The sequence below is a fragment of the Acipenser ruthenus genome, chromosome 28, assembly GCF_902713425.1.
Source record: "Acipenser ruthenus chromosome 28, fAciRut3.2 maternal haplotype, whole genome shotgun sequence".
NCBI classification, from domain to species: domain Eukaryota; kingdom Metazoa; phylum Chordata; class Actinopteri; order Acipenseriformes; family Acipenseridae; genus Acipenser; species Acipenser ruthenus.
In genome coordinates this window covers 25,725,341-25,738,528 of record NC_081216.1, presented here as the reverse complement: position 1 = coordinate 25,738,528, position 13,188 = coordinate 25,725,341, and the positions used below count along the sequence as shown (strand labels likewise).

The following is a 13,188-nucleotide window of genomic DNA, read 5'->3' as shown; positions in this document are numbered from 1 at the left end:
CAATCTCGCTGCTATACACCCTGGTAAGTGCTGGAGCTCATGTAGTGGTTTTTGTATGGTCATCGGGGAATGCAAGCTTTTGTTTTCTGCTGAATAGGAAAATGACTGGCCTTAGTCACGTCAACTTCCACACCAGAATTTATAAGATTATGATGATCCAAATAAAGTGCATATATCAAGTTACAATAATGTTGCCATTTTTACACAGCCGGAAACCTGCGGCCAAGCAGACGCAGAAAGAAAATGTAGAAAAAGACATCGCTTCAGAAGAAGACAGGGTGATAAAAATCCACAGCATTGAGTTTCAGCAGTTTCTTGAAAGGTAAAGACAAAGCAAGGAGTGCTTCTACAGATAAAGAATACAGTACCATAAGGATGGCCGACAGTCACTATTTGAATGCTTACTAATGCTTTTTCAGTTTTCAATGTCATTGCATAAGCCATTCAATTATGTATTATTGCCTGTATGAAAAAAGAACTTTTTTTTTTTTTTTTTTGTGAAAGCTTTACTTTATAATATACAGTTCATCAAACAATGCTATAAATTCAGGCTTACAATGTTACAATCATCAGCTGGCTTTAAGTGTTGAGCTTTTCCCTCCTGTCATAATTAACAATAGTGTCAGCATATATAATGTAAGGATGGTGAATAATTGGTATTATTGGTAAGGTAATGTTTGAAATAAATCATGCAGGTCAATTCTGTTGCAGATGTACTGTCCTGCTGAATTTACCATTTGCTGCTCGGAGACTGTTTGACAAAGAAGGGAATGAAATAACCCTTCTTACAGACACAGTGAGAGATCAGTTGGTGAGTATAACCCTTGTTCATTAGAAACAAAAGGAATACTCTGGTTAAAAGCTTTGCTTAAAAAAAATAAATGTACCATAAAAACTGAAATATGTTAAGAAATAATCCCTGTTTACATAAATATAAATGACAGTAAATGTCAATCCCTGTGAGGTGGCTTCTTATTTAGCAGTGGAGAAGACCCCAATGTCTTGTGTATTTGTTGTCTGAAAGGTGTTCGTTTCTTGTGGAGAGCAATGGATCGACCCACAGCTGACCATGGCTGAGCGCAGGAAGCGGATGATCCTAAACAATTTGGAATCTGATATTTCCCAGATTCGCAACTACTGTGCCATGCGCAGCAATGGAGGTAGGTCACACTGAATATTGTTGTTGCTGAATTTAGTGCTCACAGAAGTGAAGGACAACGACACTGGCTGCAATCGGGCTTGGCTCTGTACTGTGGTTACACATTGTCCGGTGTGTCAAAAATCCTAAAATTAGGTTTTTATAGATACCCAGATTAAGTGTGTGTAATTTTCATGTCAGTTTCTAGGAAGAGCGAATAATAGACCACCTTCCGGTACTTTCTTCCTTTCAGGTCTAGTTCTCGAAATTGTAGACGAAGTTGCAGAGGGGGCCAGGCTTATCGTGAATGAATGTGATGTGACAAGCGAGGAGGAACACAATGAGGACTCCACTCAGTCAGATGGTCAGCCAGAAAAAAAAGAAAACAAAGTGAATGATGATATCGTCAGTGAAGTATTGTAAGTCTGAGCGGAAGACCACAGTTTTAAAGCTAACAAGAAATGTATCCTAGTAGAAGGTACAAATAAAGTAGTGTAATAGTTTTAGTAGAGAGCTATCACCTTTCTCATTAAACAACAATTCAGCTGGAAAAAAAATTAAATAACATTGCTTTTTCTTTCAATTCTTTGTAGTGAAAACTCACATACCAAAGCCCATCGCAAAATAGATGAAAGGTACACAAGCTTCAAGTATCCTTGGCAGAACGAGTCTCGATATTTGGATGAAAATGAAAACGATTTGCACAGTGCGACAGGAGAAGAGTACACTAACATGGAATTGTACAACAAATACAGGTTGGGAATTGTTTGCAAAAATATTGTACAAGCATGCAGGTACGGTGTCTTTAAGTGGTATGGTTTGTAAAATTCAGTTCAGTTCGTCCACTTTGAAGTTGTACTTTTTAAGAAATAAAAAGTACAAAGTTGTCGTATTTAATCACCACTACCACTATTAATGTTATATATATATATATATATATATATATATATATATATATATATATATATATATATATATATATATATATATATATATTGTATTTTTATGGTAGAAATCACTTTATAAATTGTGTTTCCAGGCATCACTCGAAGCCTCTGAAGATCCAGCAGATCCATCGGCAGCAGTTTGAATTCAGCGGTGGACACATTATCAACTGCAAGTTCCCTAGGCTGGTACTGGGAGTGCTGGGAGAGGCTGTGCAGTCTGGGACCGAGATCCAGTTAATGGAAAAGAAACCTGATGATGTCAACCAGCGCTGGATATTCAGAGAGGAAGACAGGTACTGATAAGAGTCTGAAATGGGAGAACGAGGGAAAAGAGGAGTCTCAAACATTGATGTTTAGGTTTAGCTTTTGTTAGATGTAGTTGAAGTTAGTGTAGCGGGGTTTTGGAAGCTGGAATAAGAGCTGTATTTATAGAATAGCACCCAAAAGAGAAATGTTATACGTTGATTGGCTGGTATTTAGTATCTGAGCTAAACATCTGACACTTGAATTCTAAACCATCGGTGCTGTTCTTGCCTTTCAATATTTCAAAAGGACATTTCATCTGATGAGTAACCCAGGTCTGGTGTTAGCCGTCTCAATGCCAAAGATAAGACCTGGAGATACAGACAGTGCTGTCCAAGTCCATGGCTGTTCTGTTGTACTTCAGGTAAACCGCATTCATTCCATCATGCTTGATAAGCACTTTTCTATGCTCCTGTATGTACATTACGCACCCGTTGAATGCAGCTGGTTTATATGTTCTTAATCGCTGTGTTCCGTGCTGTCGTTGGTGACTTTGTTGCCACAACCTTTGCCCATTGCACAGGACTATCTGTTTAAAACCGAAGCTGCTGTGCTTTTAAGAAGCACACACTAGAATACCGATTCCAATGTTCTGTCATCATTTCCTGTTATTTCAGAAATACAAATCCTACAGTTACGGAGTTGCCAATCAAAAGTGGCACTGGATTCCTGAGGCTAAAGTGCTGAGCGCATTTTATACCACAGAGATGGACCAGGAGATCACAGCAGCTAATCAGGCTTCTTTATGCACTTTCTCTGTCTCCGGCACAGAAGAAATAGACCAGCAGGTAAGCATGTTCGTGTTGTCAGTACCTGATGTAATGTAAGTGCAGTCTGATGAGTCCTTTGTTAAAAAAAACAGCTCTCTTTGTTTTGCTAGGGCTTTAGCTTCACACATTCTAGTAAAAATCGGAAGATGACTGTGTGTTCAGCCTGTGCCAGAGCATTAAGAGGGAAAAGCATCCTGACAAAACTGCCCCCTGGTGCCTCATTCTACTGTGCCACTGGCTGGAAGAAGAGTCAGCTGAAGCCTACGGGACCTTTTAAAAGCTTGAGTGTGATAAAGGTGAGTGTCTTCACTGCAGCTGTTTATGCCTACAAAAAAAATAAATGTCATTTTCTGCCACTACAAAAGTGTTATACTCAAAGGGATTTGTATCTGTTGTGTCTGTCTGGTTGCAAATGAAAAATGTTTTCGTGCAAATCAGTGAATAACAGTGTACTGCATGTATTACTGTAATGTTATATTGAGTATGTGTGACCACATTTCTTTCAGACTGACCTTTCTACTTCAGAAGCTGAAAACACTTTGAAATACTTTGAGGAGGTGCTGGCATCTTTAAGGAAGGAGACGTCAATACAGGTTATTTCACAAGAGATCTCTGCTGCCCGGACGCAGCGGCCAGTGAAAATCAAGGCCTACAGAAATGGGGCAGGCTTTAAAGATGGGCAGCTGATAACTGCAACAACCATGCCAATGGTGAGGGTGAAAAAATAACAGACAGGCCCTGCATTGACGCAAGTTCAAAAGCATAAGCACAGTTTCAGAGATGAATAATACAGTACGTGTATAAATAGATCAAACTAGCAAGAAGCAACAAAACAAGTTGCTGGAAGGAAAATATCAATTGTTTTCAATTGTAATAGAGTAGTTTCTTTCTAGCAACGTGAATGCATTTCATCGTAGAAATTAACATTTTTATATTGGTTTCAAAAGAATTGAAAGAATGTGCTCTGTTACCTCCATTGCTATTCACTGACCAGGTTTAAACCTTTTCATTTGATACCTCTGCACACCTTGCGAGACTAGCCGTACATTTTTACTGATAATAAGACATTTCTTCTTATTCACACAATGTTTTTTTTTTTTCTTCTGTTACATAGCTGCTTTCCATGTGTACCAGTAGACTTGAACTTTCAAGGGCGGCTTGCAGATTGTACACGGTGAATGGAACGCCAATGCAGACTGCATCAGACTTAATAGCATGGGCTGTAAATGATTGCTTACAGGAAAGCAGCATGGAAGAACAGAAAGACACGGAAGATACAGACCTGATAACGAAAGAGGTTGATGATGTTACAACAGGTACAGTAATTAGACCACTGTAATGCCATGGCATGCTGTGTGGTCCAGTGGTTAAAGAAAAGGGCTTGTAACCAGGAGGTCCCCGGTTCAAATCCCACCCCTGCCACTGACTCATTGTGTGACCCTGAATCTTTCTGGTGAGATGTAGTTGTAAGTGACTCTGCAGCTGATGCATAGTTCACACACCCTAGTCTCTGTAAGTGGCCTTGGATAAAGGTGTCTGCTAAATAAACAAATAATAATAATAATAATAATAATAATAATAATAATAATAATAATAATAATACTGTGCTAATCCAATGTGCATTGATAGCAACAGCAAACGTTTGCAGACCCAAGGTTACAAGTAAGAGGCATTTCATGTCATGTTGATGTCTTAATCCATACTGGTTTATACAAATCTGGATCTGTTTTATATACAGTACTGTTGGATTTTTATTTATATGACAATTATTACTTATTCTCTGTTATAATTATTCCATGTTGATACACATGTATGTTTGTATTAAAATTGATGTGTAACACATAGTACAACAAAGTGTTTTAAACAGTAATGCAACATTCATTATATTCAACCACAATATATCAGATCACAGTTATAACGTTATTATGAGATAATTAAGATTAAACAACAATATATCAGTATACCTAAAAGAAACAGACCATCACTCAGTGAAAGGTTCATGTCCTTTTTACCAGCAAGCAATATGAATCATTGTCTAAATTACAAGACATATATATATATATATATATATATATATATATATATATATTTTTCAATATTCTCTAAATGCACAGCTGAAGTAGCAGTTCTGATATGTCTCTGTAGACTCTCTGGAGCTCAGTGCAAATGAGAAGGCAGCCTCCAGATCGCAGCTGCTCCTTCGGGTTACTGTGGAAGAGCTGGGGAGACTGGACGAGACCCTGCTGACCCTCATTCTGAGGAATCCTATTGATGTGTGGGTGTCCAGTGGGGAGCCTTTCCTTCCTTTGCATGGTAAAACAGTCTACTCTGCTTCTGCCATTTCAAACCTAAATAGGGTTTCACAACAAGTGCTGGGAATTATGTATGAATTCAGTCCTAATGTGAGCTAGGGTCAGAAAAAGGTTAAGGGTAATGCTGTAAATATTAATTGCCATACAAGTGCCAGATAGTTACAACTGGCCCTGATTCTTATCTTAATAGCATCGCAGATTTAGTCGTATATGTTTCAGGCCTAAAATTTTCCCGTAGAGATTTTTCATATTATTTGACAAGTCGTTGCTGGTGCTGTCAACACCGTAATGCTTAAATAAGTTATGATAATTAAAACACTGGCTGTAGTTATTTTCATTATTTTAATTTTAGACTTTTCCAATATTTTGAATGGTATCTGAAATGTCATGTTCTGACAATCCTACCACAGAGCGCAAGTATAAACTAGAGATGTGCATTTACTGTACTTCTAATAGGATTTTGTGTTTTTGTTTTTTTTGCATAGTGACACCTAGTGACAGTATATTGTATGTAAGGCAGTTATATTTTTTAGGCAAAGTCTATAGGGTACAGTAACAACCCTTTGTGTTCTCTTCAGTTTTACAGCAAAGGGAGAGGCAGCAGAAAATGAATTGGAAGCAGAAGGAGAAGGTCTTGGCTGATTTGGTTTTAAAGAGACATAAAATGAGGCTCCTGCAAGGTGAGGACAGTACTGGACTGCTTCAACAACCACAGAAGTAGTTTAAAATCAGACACTTTGGCCTCTGGATAAACACATGCAATTGTAAAATGAAATATATTATCAATTCAAGTTAAAATAAATACCTTGACTATTGGATGGTATAAGTGGTTGAGGTACTATTGTATCAAACACTCTATGCTGCAGCCTTGAGTCCCCCTGTTGACCAGGTCAAGCTTCTGTAAATGAGAATTGACCTGGATTAGGGAATCGATCGAATGGTTAATCACAGTATTAGTCATTTTTCATGATGCAATACTGTTTTGCCCATGTTTACACTTCGAAGTAAAGAAAGGTGAATCACTATGTTCAGGACCCCATGCACTATCAAACATGTATGAGCTAGGCAGTGCATGTAATGCTTCGAAAGCCAAACAGCAAACTCTAAGAAATGCATTGAACAAATACCGAGCCTCATGAATCTTATGGTTGAATTATATTTTTGTTGTTCCTAGGAAGGCGAATGGGGGCACTGAAGCCAGGGAGAATGATCTCCACTAAAAGCTCAATTCAGCCTGTTGTTGTCGAAGGTGGTTGGACAGAGCCATCGCAAGAAGAAGTGAAACTAATGGAGGATGTGCAAAATATGGAGGTACTGTATGATTATGATTATTAGCGTTTTCACTACCGACATTAAGAACACTTATTTATGAACATGGTTCTCTACACAACAGCAGTACTACATCTAAAACATGTGTATGGTATCTGTGTGAAAAGAACATTCACTGTAGAAAGAATATTCTAGCAAATCAGATTATCACTGAACAATATTTGAAAAGATGATATTTTCTTTTCACTGTATATACAAATAGAAGTGTACATTTAAATGGTTTTGCTTTTTGTTTTTTGGAATTTGCTCAAGTAGTTCAAATATGTTGTGTATATGTACTCAACTAGGTACATCTGTCAGAAGTTCAGGCCATACAGAGCAGGAAGCGAAGCTCGTTTCTGAAAACAATAGCAACCAATCCGAGAGATTTATACAACCAGCCAGATGTGAAGAGGGTGCTGGTGCACATGAATGGAACCGATCCAAAGCAAGGAGTTTTTGCTTGGGGGAAAAACATGGAGGAGGTAAATTTCTGCTTGTTCTTGTAACATTATTCATCAGGTTTCATTCGACTTTGTGAAGCAACATGAGTTAATTCTATAGGGTGATGCTAAACCTGTGGCCAGAGCTGTAGATGAAATGCTTTCTTTTAGCAGTTAAAAGATGTTGTTACTGGCATTATAATCAGAGACAGCCCTACTCAGAATGAAGCTTTACAACACATTCACAAGCTGTGGATCTCCTAGACTCCTAGATTGCCAAAAAGTTACCTATTCTATGAATTTGAACTGTGTTGCGTGCAGAACAAACAAGAATAACCTGATTAGTACAGACCATCGCTGTTTATAAAGAATGCTAAAACCCTGAAGATAACTAATGTACTTAATCCTTAGAAGCCCTTAATGCATTTGTATGGCATAATTGCAGTGTTTATGTATTTCAGCTGCTGGGCAGTTGTACCTCCAGATTAAACATGAGACAGCCTGCTCAGGTTCTCTATGCTATGGATGGTGCACAGTTGAGCACATGGGATGAAATTGAGAGAGATATGTTAATCTGTGTATCTTCAGGAGAACCTTTCATGAGCACTAAAGGTCAGTTTTAGGGTTTTTTTTTTGTTTTTGTTTTTCTTAATCCCTGGCAGTGTATTTCCGTAATTTATAAAGAAATCCAAATCAGCCTGGTTTGCTTGATCAGGTTTGACTGATGCGAGTTTCACATTGAATTGACTGAGGTCAAGTTACAGCGTTCAACATTTTTCAGTCAGTTAGAATATGCTGCCATATCAGCTAACAAAAAAAGAGCAATCTGTTTTTTTTGTTTTTTTGTTTTTTTAGAAAAAAGCTCACAATACATGGTACAATACTTAAATAGAAATATCCATATGCATGCAACAAATGTGCACTTGCTAATACTTTTTAGGAAAATCTAGAAGGGTAGGGGAGGTCTGTACACATTCTGGATATTGCGCTGGACAGTTGGGAATGTCTGTGTAATGCAGTATAGGCCTTGCTTAATAATATTACAGTACACCTGCAGTATGCAGTCAGTTTGGTGGCTTCAGGGTCCCAAGTAAAGTTTAAAAATAAAAAAGCTGATTGACTGGTTCAGATCATTCAGATCATCCAGGTGTCTTGTGGTGTTTTTGGTGCATTGATTTTTCATGATTTTTCATGAACCTCACCACACGTAGTCTGAGGATGCAGTTCAAAATGTAACCAACAAGAAACATAGGGAATAGCAAGCCTAAATCCATTAGGATTCCCTACTGCTGTACAAATGTACCAGTGAATTGGCCTTTGCCCTGATGCACCTGAACAAAGAGCATGGGAAATGGAAATGCCTTTCTAGGAGCAATAGGGGGTTGAATGTGCACTGACCAGGAAATGGGTTTCAGCTTATATCTGTACTGTGTTCAGCAACAAACATTAGGATCTTACTATACTGCAGAGACTGAAAGCAGGCACTTTGGATAAGGTTTAAATAAAAAATACAGTGTCTCTCCATGGTGTTATATGATTTAACAAGTTGATGGTCCAGAAACCCTTTTATTTTATGTGCAATATTAAATATTTCTAAAATGGGTATTTTAAATATGTTGATTGGTCAAAACAGGTTACATGGGGGTGTTGATAGTACAGCATATTACCATGGGTTGGCACTTTGTTTCCATTTTATCGTACTAAAAATAACTAACCAGATTTATGTAAATGTTGACCTATTGGAAACCGAGGTGTGGGTGAGATTTTGAATCTTTGAGTCTGAATCGGACATCATTGACTCTAATTCAAGTAGTGAAAAAAAAAGCAAAATTATTCAAATCAATTCAAAACTCGCCATTCGGACCGCTCTGCCCCTTCTCTCTGAACTCTGCCAGAACAGAGTTTCCCGATCCCATTTTGAAAATGCATAGTTTAAAAAAATAATAATAATAATCTTAAAAACTTTCAGCTTTTTTAAAGAAAGATTTGGGTGGCTCTTAAAAGAGCCTTTTGTGGTTAAATGGATGTTTTTTTTTGCTGCTGCCCCTGGTCTACTGTTGTGTGTACTCCTCCTTCGGTCGCTTGCATCTCCTGCCCCGCCTGCACAGCTGTGTGATCTGTGATGCAGAGTATTTATAGAGGCATCTCGACAATTGCTGCCGTACCTTTCTCTTCACATAAATTAGTCCCGGTATAATGGTATCATCTCTTCTGCTGTGCCGTATTTTTTTTTTTATTGTTTAACACGGGCCCAGTAGTTCTTCACGTCCAGCCATAAACCGCAAAGTCAGTTTGATAAGTGACTGGGAATTTAAATATTGTCTTTCTCGCCACTGTGAAGCTGAAGCACAGATCTGGTATGGATACCTCCTCGGCTTCACCCAGGGCGCGGTGATATTATATCACACACCCTGTCGTGCTTTATTGCTTACATATAATAATGTGAAGATAGTTAGTTGTTTGACTAAACTCACAAGTAGGATGACCTTTTTTTTTTTTTATTGTTTGCAGCTAACAGACATAAAATAGAAATTAGAGCCAACTATGCACGAGTGAGAAAAGATAAAGGACCAGCAGCAACAGACATTGTTGTGACTCCAAAGGGAAACCCCAAAGTGAAGGTATGGGTTTATGAAATGAGCGTTTCTGGCTTTACCTGTGAATCATAAAAGCACAACTTTATTAATGCTACTCCACTAGTCCTCCTGCTAATATCAAGTTTTGAAAGCCCTTTAACTTGCTCTGAATGTATTGTCAACAGCAAACACTGTATCTGAAGGTCTCTGTTTTGTTGACATCTGATGATAATAGCATGCTCTGTGTTTTATAAGGTTGAAGCTCCCAGTAACCTCCTGGCTCTCCCTGCTGCATCAGAACACATTTTCTAACAAACAGGTAAAAGAAATTTGAACGATATCCATATTTAAAAAAAAAAAAAAAACTGTATTACTCACATTTCATCTAATGGGTAACTACAATGGACCATTTGTCTTTTTACGAAAACTATAACTTCTGTTAAAGCAAAACAAGTAACAAACTACCTGCTAGGCTAGGTCTTCAGTGTGTACCCAAGTTTTTTTTGTTTTTTTTTAAACTGCAGTTGTTGCATGTACGTGTCATTTTCTTTTCACAAGAAAATGGTGCAAATTGGATTTTATTATTAAGACCTTGATACATTTCAAAACAATGGTGTTCCAAACTGAATAGCATTCTTTTAGAGGGGTTTTCTTCAGAGCTGTTGCAAAGTACCATAGTGTTCAGCCACAAGGGGGCACCCTTAGCAGAATAACATGAAGTCTCAAACAAACAACCGTTTTCTTGTCTTAATACAAATTCTAAAAATAGATAATTTCCCTAAATATGTACATAGTGTTTTAAAATTCCAGAATCCTTTTTAAGTAGAAATGTATATCCACATTCCAACAACTGTTCTTCACAGAACACGAGAGTACTTCACATTTTTTAAACTGAAATTTTGTTTTTAAATTTAGATTTCCATGAAAAAAAAAACAGAGGAGGAGAAGAAGGAGAATCGGGTACAGAAAAGCAAAGGACAGTGGTCATTTAAAAAATGGATTTGCCTGCTCTTTGCTTAAGAAAAAAAAAATTCTGCAGCCAATTTCGTTTCTAACTACTTGAACTACACTTTGCTTTTTAATTACATTCTACTGAAAAGTAACATGAATAATCATTGTTTATTTAAAAATCATTGATTAACTTGTTGATTGCACTGCTTTGTATTATTTACAGACTAACCAAAGAGTACAGTACGACGTCGCATATCTGACCCCAAAGAGTACAGTACGACGTCGCATATCCGACCCCCTGTGGACTGGGGTATAGGCGGATATGTGAAAAAGTCGGATTTGCGAACACCTATAGAAAAAGCACTTACACATCCATAAATAGGTTAGTGAACAAAGAAGAAAACTGCTTTAAACATGGGGACATTTTTTGCTTTAAAAGTAAGCAAACGTAAACAAGATTAATTAGGCTACAAATACACAGTGTTGCTATGCGGTTTGCTATAAGCCATCTCCACGCAAAACTAAAAAAAAAAAAAATTACAAAACAGTAAATGTGCAGTAACCTGCAACTAATGGCTCTTTCTTGATATTGCCAACAGCTGATAAGCAGCTTGGTTTGAATATTGCTTCGACTATTTTAAACAAACGACCAGTAAGCATTGCTTTTATGAAGCTTGCTTTGTTTAATTCAAATGCATTTAAAAGCTACAACAACACGCTGCCAATATCTGCAAGCGTGCGCTCCATCATATAAACACATTGGACAAAAAAAAGCTTCCTCGACTGGTGTATTGAAACGTCACTGCTCCACGCAGCTGACTGACACACGCACACAGCCTGCCACCATGTGGAAGCTGCATTTTTTTGCCAGTGCCATTACACTTTTAATATTTATTGATTTATTTAGCAAGGCGGTTAATTGATCAGGGCGGTTATGTGACGGTCGGATATGCAACGTTGCACTGTACTGTAATGTATTATTAAAGGTTTTATTTTTGGTAATCGAAATATGTATTTAATAAATGTAATGCCTGAAACTGAACGAATAAATGACAACTCTGTTGAATGTGTCATTTATATATTTCTACTTTTTTGAACTCTGAAACCATTTTTTTAAAATATGCTACCAGGGAGAATGGTCAACCATTTTACCGAATGTGGTCAATTACTCGTAGCCCATATTCCCATTCATAAATTGAGAAGATTCTTAATGCCTTTGCTTATTAGATATGTCTCTGTTGCTTTCATCTTACTTTGAATAGTCTTCAAACAGTATAATAGGTACTTTGTAAATGTTGTCTTTATAGTAAATTCTGACCTATTCTTTCTTTCTTTTTTTTTTTTTTTAAATGCCAGGTGCATTTAAATTAAATATTTTGAGAATTCAAATCAAACAGATATTCCACATTGTAAAGTCATTTTTGTTTTGTGCAGTATGTGATTAGTTTTACCAGCAGGGGGCTCTAAAAAACCTTTCTGACTGAATTGCAGTTATTTATCCTGCAGTATCTCTTGCATTCCACTTTATTGATGGTACCCACTCAGGCAGCCCAAAGTATACCCCTTCCTGACAGTGGATCTGATTGCCAATGTTTTTAGCACGGTGGTCTGTTGAAATCTCTGTCTAAATGCATATTTTTTATAGAACGTCTCTGAGACTATGTGAATATATTATGTTAGAACGGTTTGCCCGACAGATATTTTTATTTTAAAAGTTACCCAACAAAACTGTACTGTAACTACAGTGATGTTGCACATGCATATGTGATATTTAAATAAGCAATCCAGTAGTATCACACTGTTTTGTTCATCCATTTCTCAATATAACAACAGTATTACAGTATATGCAGAATATGTTTCATAGTACAAAGCTTCAGTTTTATTGGCTCCTTAGAAATAGATCAGTTCAGAACTTTGACCTTTAGCACTACAGACCCTAACCTAACCTTTAAGGCCATGTAATATATTGTGTGTTAAGGAGATGCATGGATAGCTGGGTACAGTTATTTCTAGGAGATTAGATAGCTGCAAAATCTAAATTTAAACCTTAGTATAATGATCATCTTGAGTAATTCATGTACCCAGTTCATTTACTATACTGTACAAAGAAGGCACGCTGTCTTGTAAATTATAAATTATTCTATGTGTTCAATATGTATTCCTTTTATTGCATTTAATCATAGTTTTATACTATAATGAAGAACACACAATGGCTTTACTGCACCTCCAGGATTTTTATTTGAGATTAGCGAATATGAAATGGTGTACGTCTATCAGACTGAAATGAATTACTTTCAAGGGTACTCCTCTGAACATTAAAGCCTAACCTTGATGATAATTATGTCGAATGCTGGCAGGTTAAAAACATATATTCTGTACATACTGTATAAAATGTTTTAATTTACAACATAATTCACTTTTTAATTGAATGGCACATAAA

General features: G+C 37.0%; 1 protein-coding gene across 1 annotated transcript in view; it reads left to right on the top strand.

The window, feature by feature from the left end:
- Positions 1 to 12,570, top strand: part of LOC117434787 (doublecortin domain-containing protein 1-like) — a 79,957-nt gene extending 67,387 nt beyond the window's left edge. Inside the window, exons 22-40 of the mRNA XM_059002944.1 lie at positions 209 to 322; positions 712 to 811; positions 1,025 to 1,160; positions 1,392 to 1,557; positions 1,732 to 1,893; positions 2,178 to 2,378; positions 2,638 to 2,752; positions 3,006 to 3,176; positions 3,269 to 3,454; positions 3,665 to 3,868; positions 4,273 to 4,474; positions 5,304 to 5,471; positions 6,049 to 6,150; positions 6,645 to 6,781; positions 7,087 to 7,263; positions 7,683 to 7,833; positions 9,733 to 9,842; positions 10,053 to 10,116; positions 10,713 to 12,570. Of these exons, the coding sequence (XP_058858927.1) occupies positions 209 to 322; positions 712 to 811; positions 1,025 to 1,160; positions 1,392 to 1,557; positions 1,732 to 1,893; positions 2,178 to 2,378; positions 2,638 to 2,752; positions 3,006 to 3,176; positions 3,269 to 3,454; positions 3,665 to 3,868; positions 4,273 to 4,474; positions 5,304 to 5,471; positions 6,049 to 6,150; positions 6,645 to 6,781; positions 7,087 to 7,263; positions 7,683 to 7,833; positions 9,733 to 9,842; positions 10,053 to 10,109 (2,659 nt within the window). The 3' untranslated portion in view covers positions 10,110 to 10,116; positions 10,713 to 12,570. The remainder of the gene's footprint in view (positions 1 to 208; positions 323 to 711; positions 812 to 1,024; positions 1,161 to 1,391; positions 1,558 to 1,731; positions 1,894 to 2,177; positions 2,379 to 2,637; positions 2,753 to 3,005; positions 3,177 to 3,268; positions 3,455 to 3,664; positions 3,869 to 4,272; positions 4,475 to 5,303; positions 5,472 to 6,048; positions 6,151 to 6,644; positions 6,782 to 7,086; positions 7,264 to 7,682; positions 7,834 to 9,732; positions 9,843 to 10,052; positions 10,117 to 10,712) is intronic.
- The last annotated feature ends 618 nt before the right edge of the window (positions 12,571 to 13,188 follow it).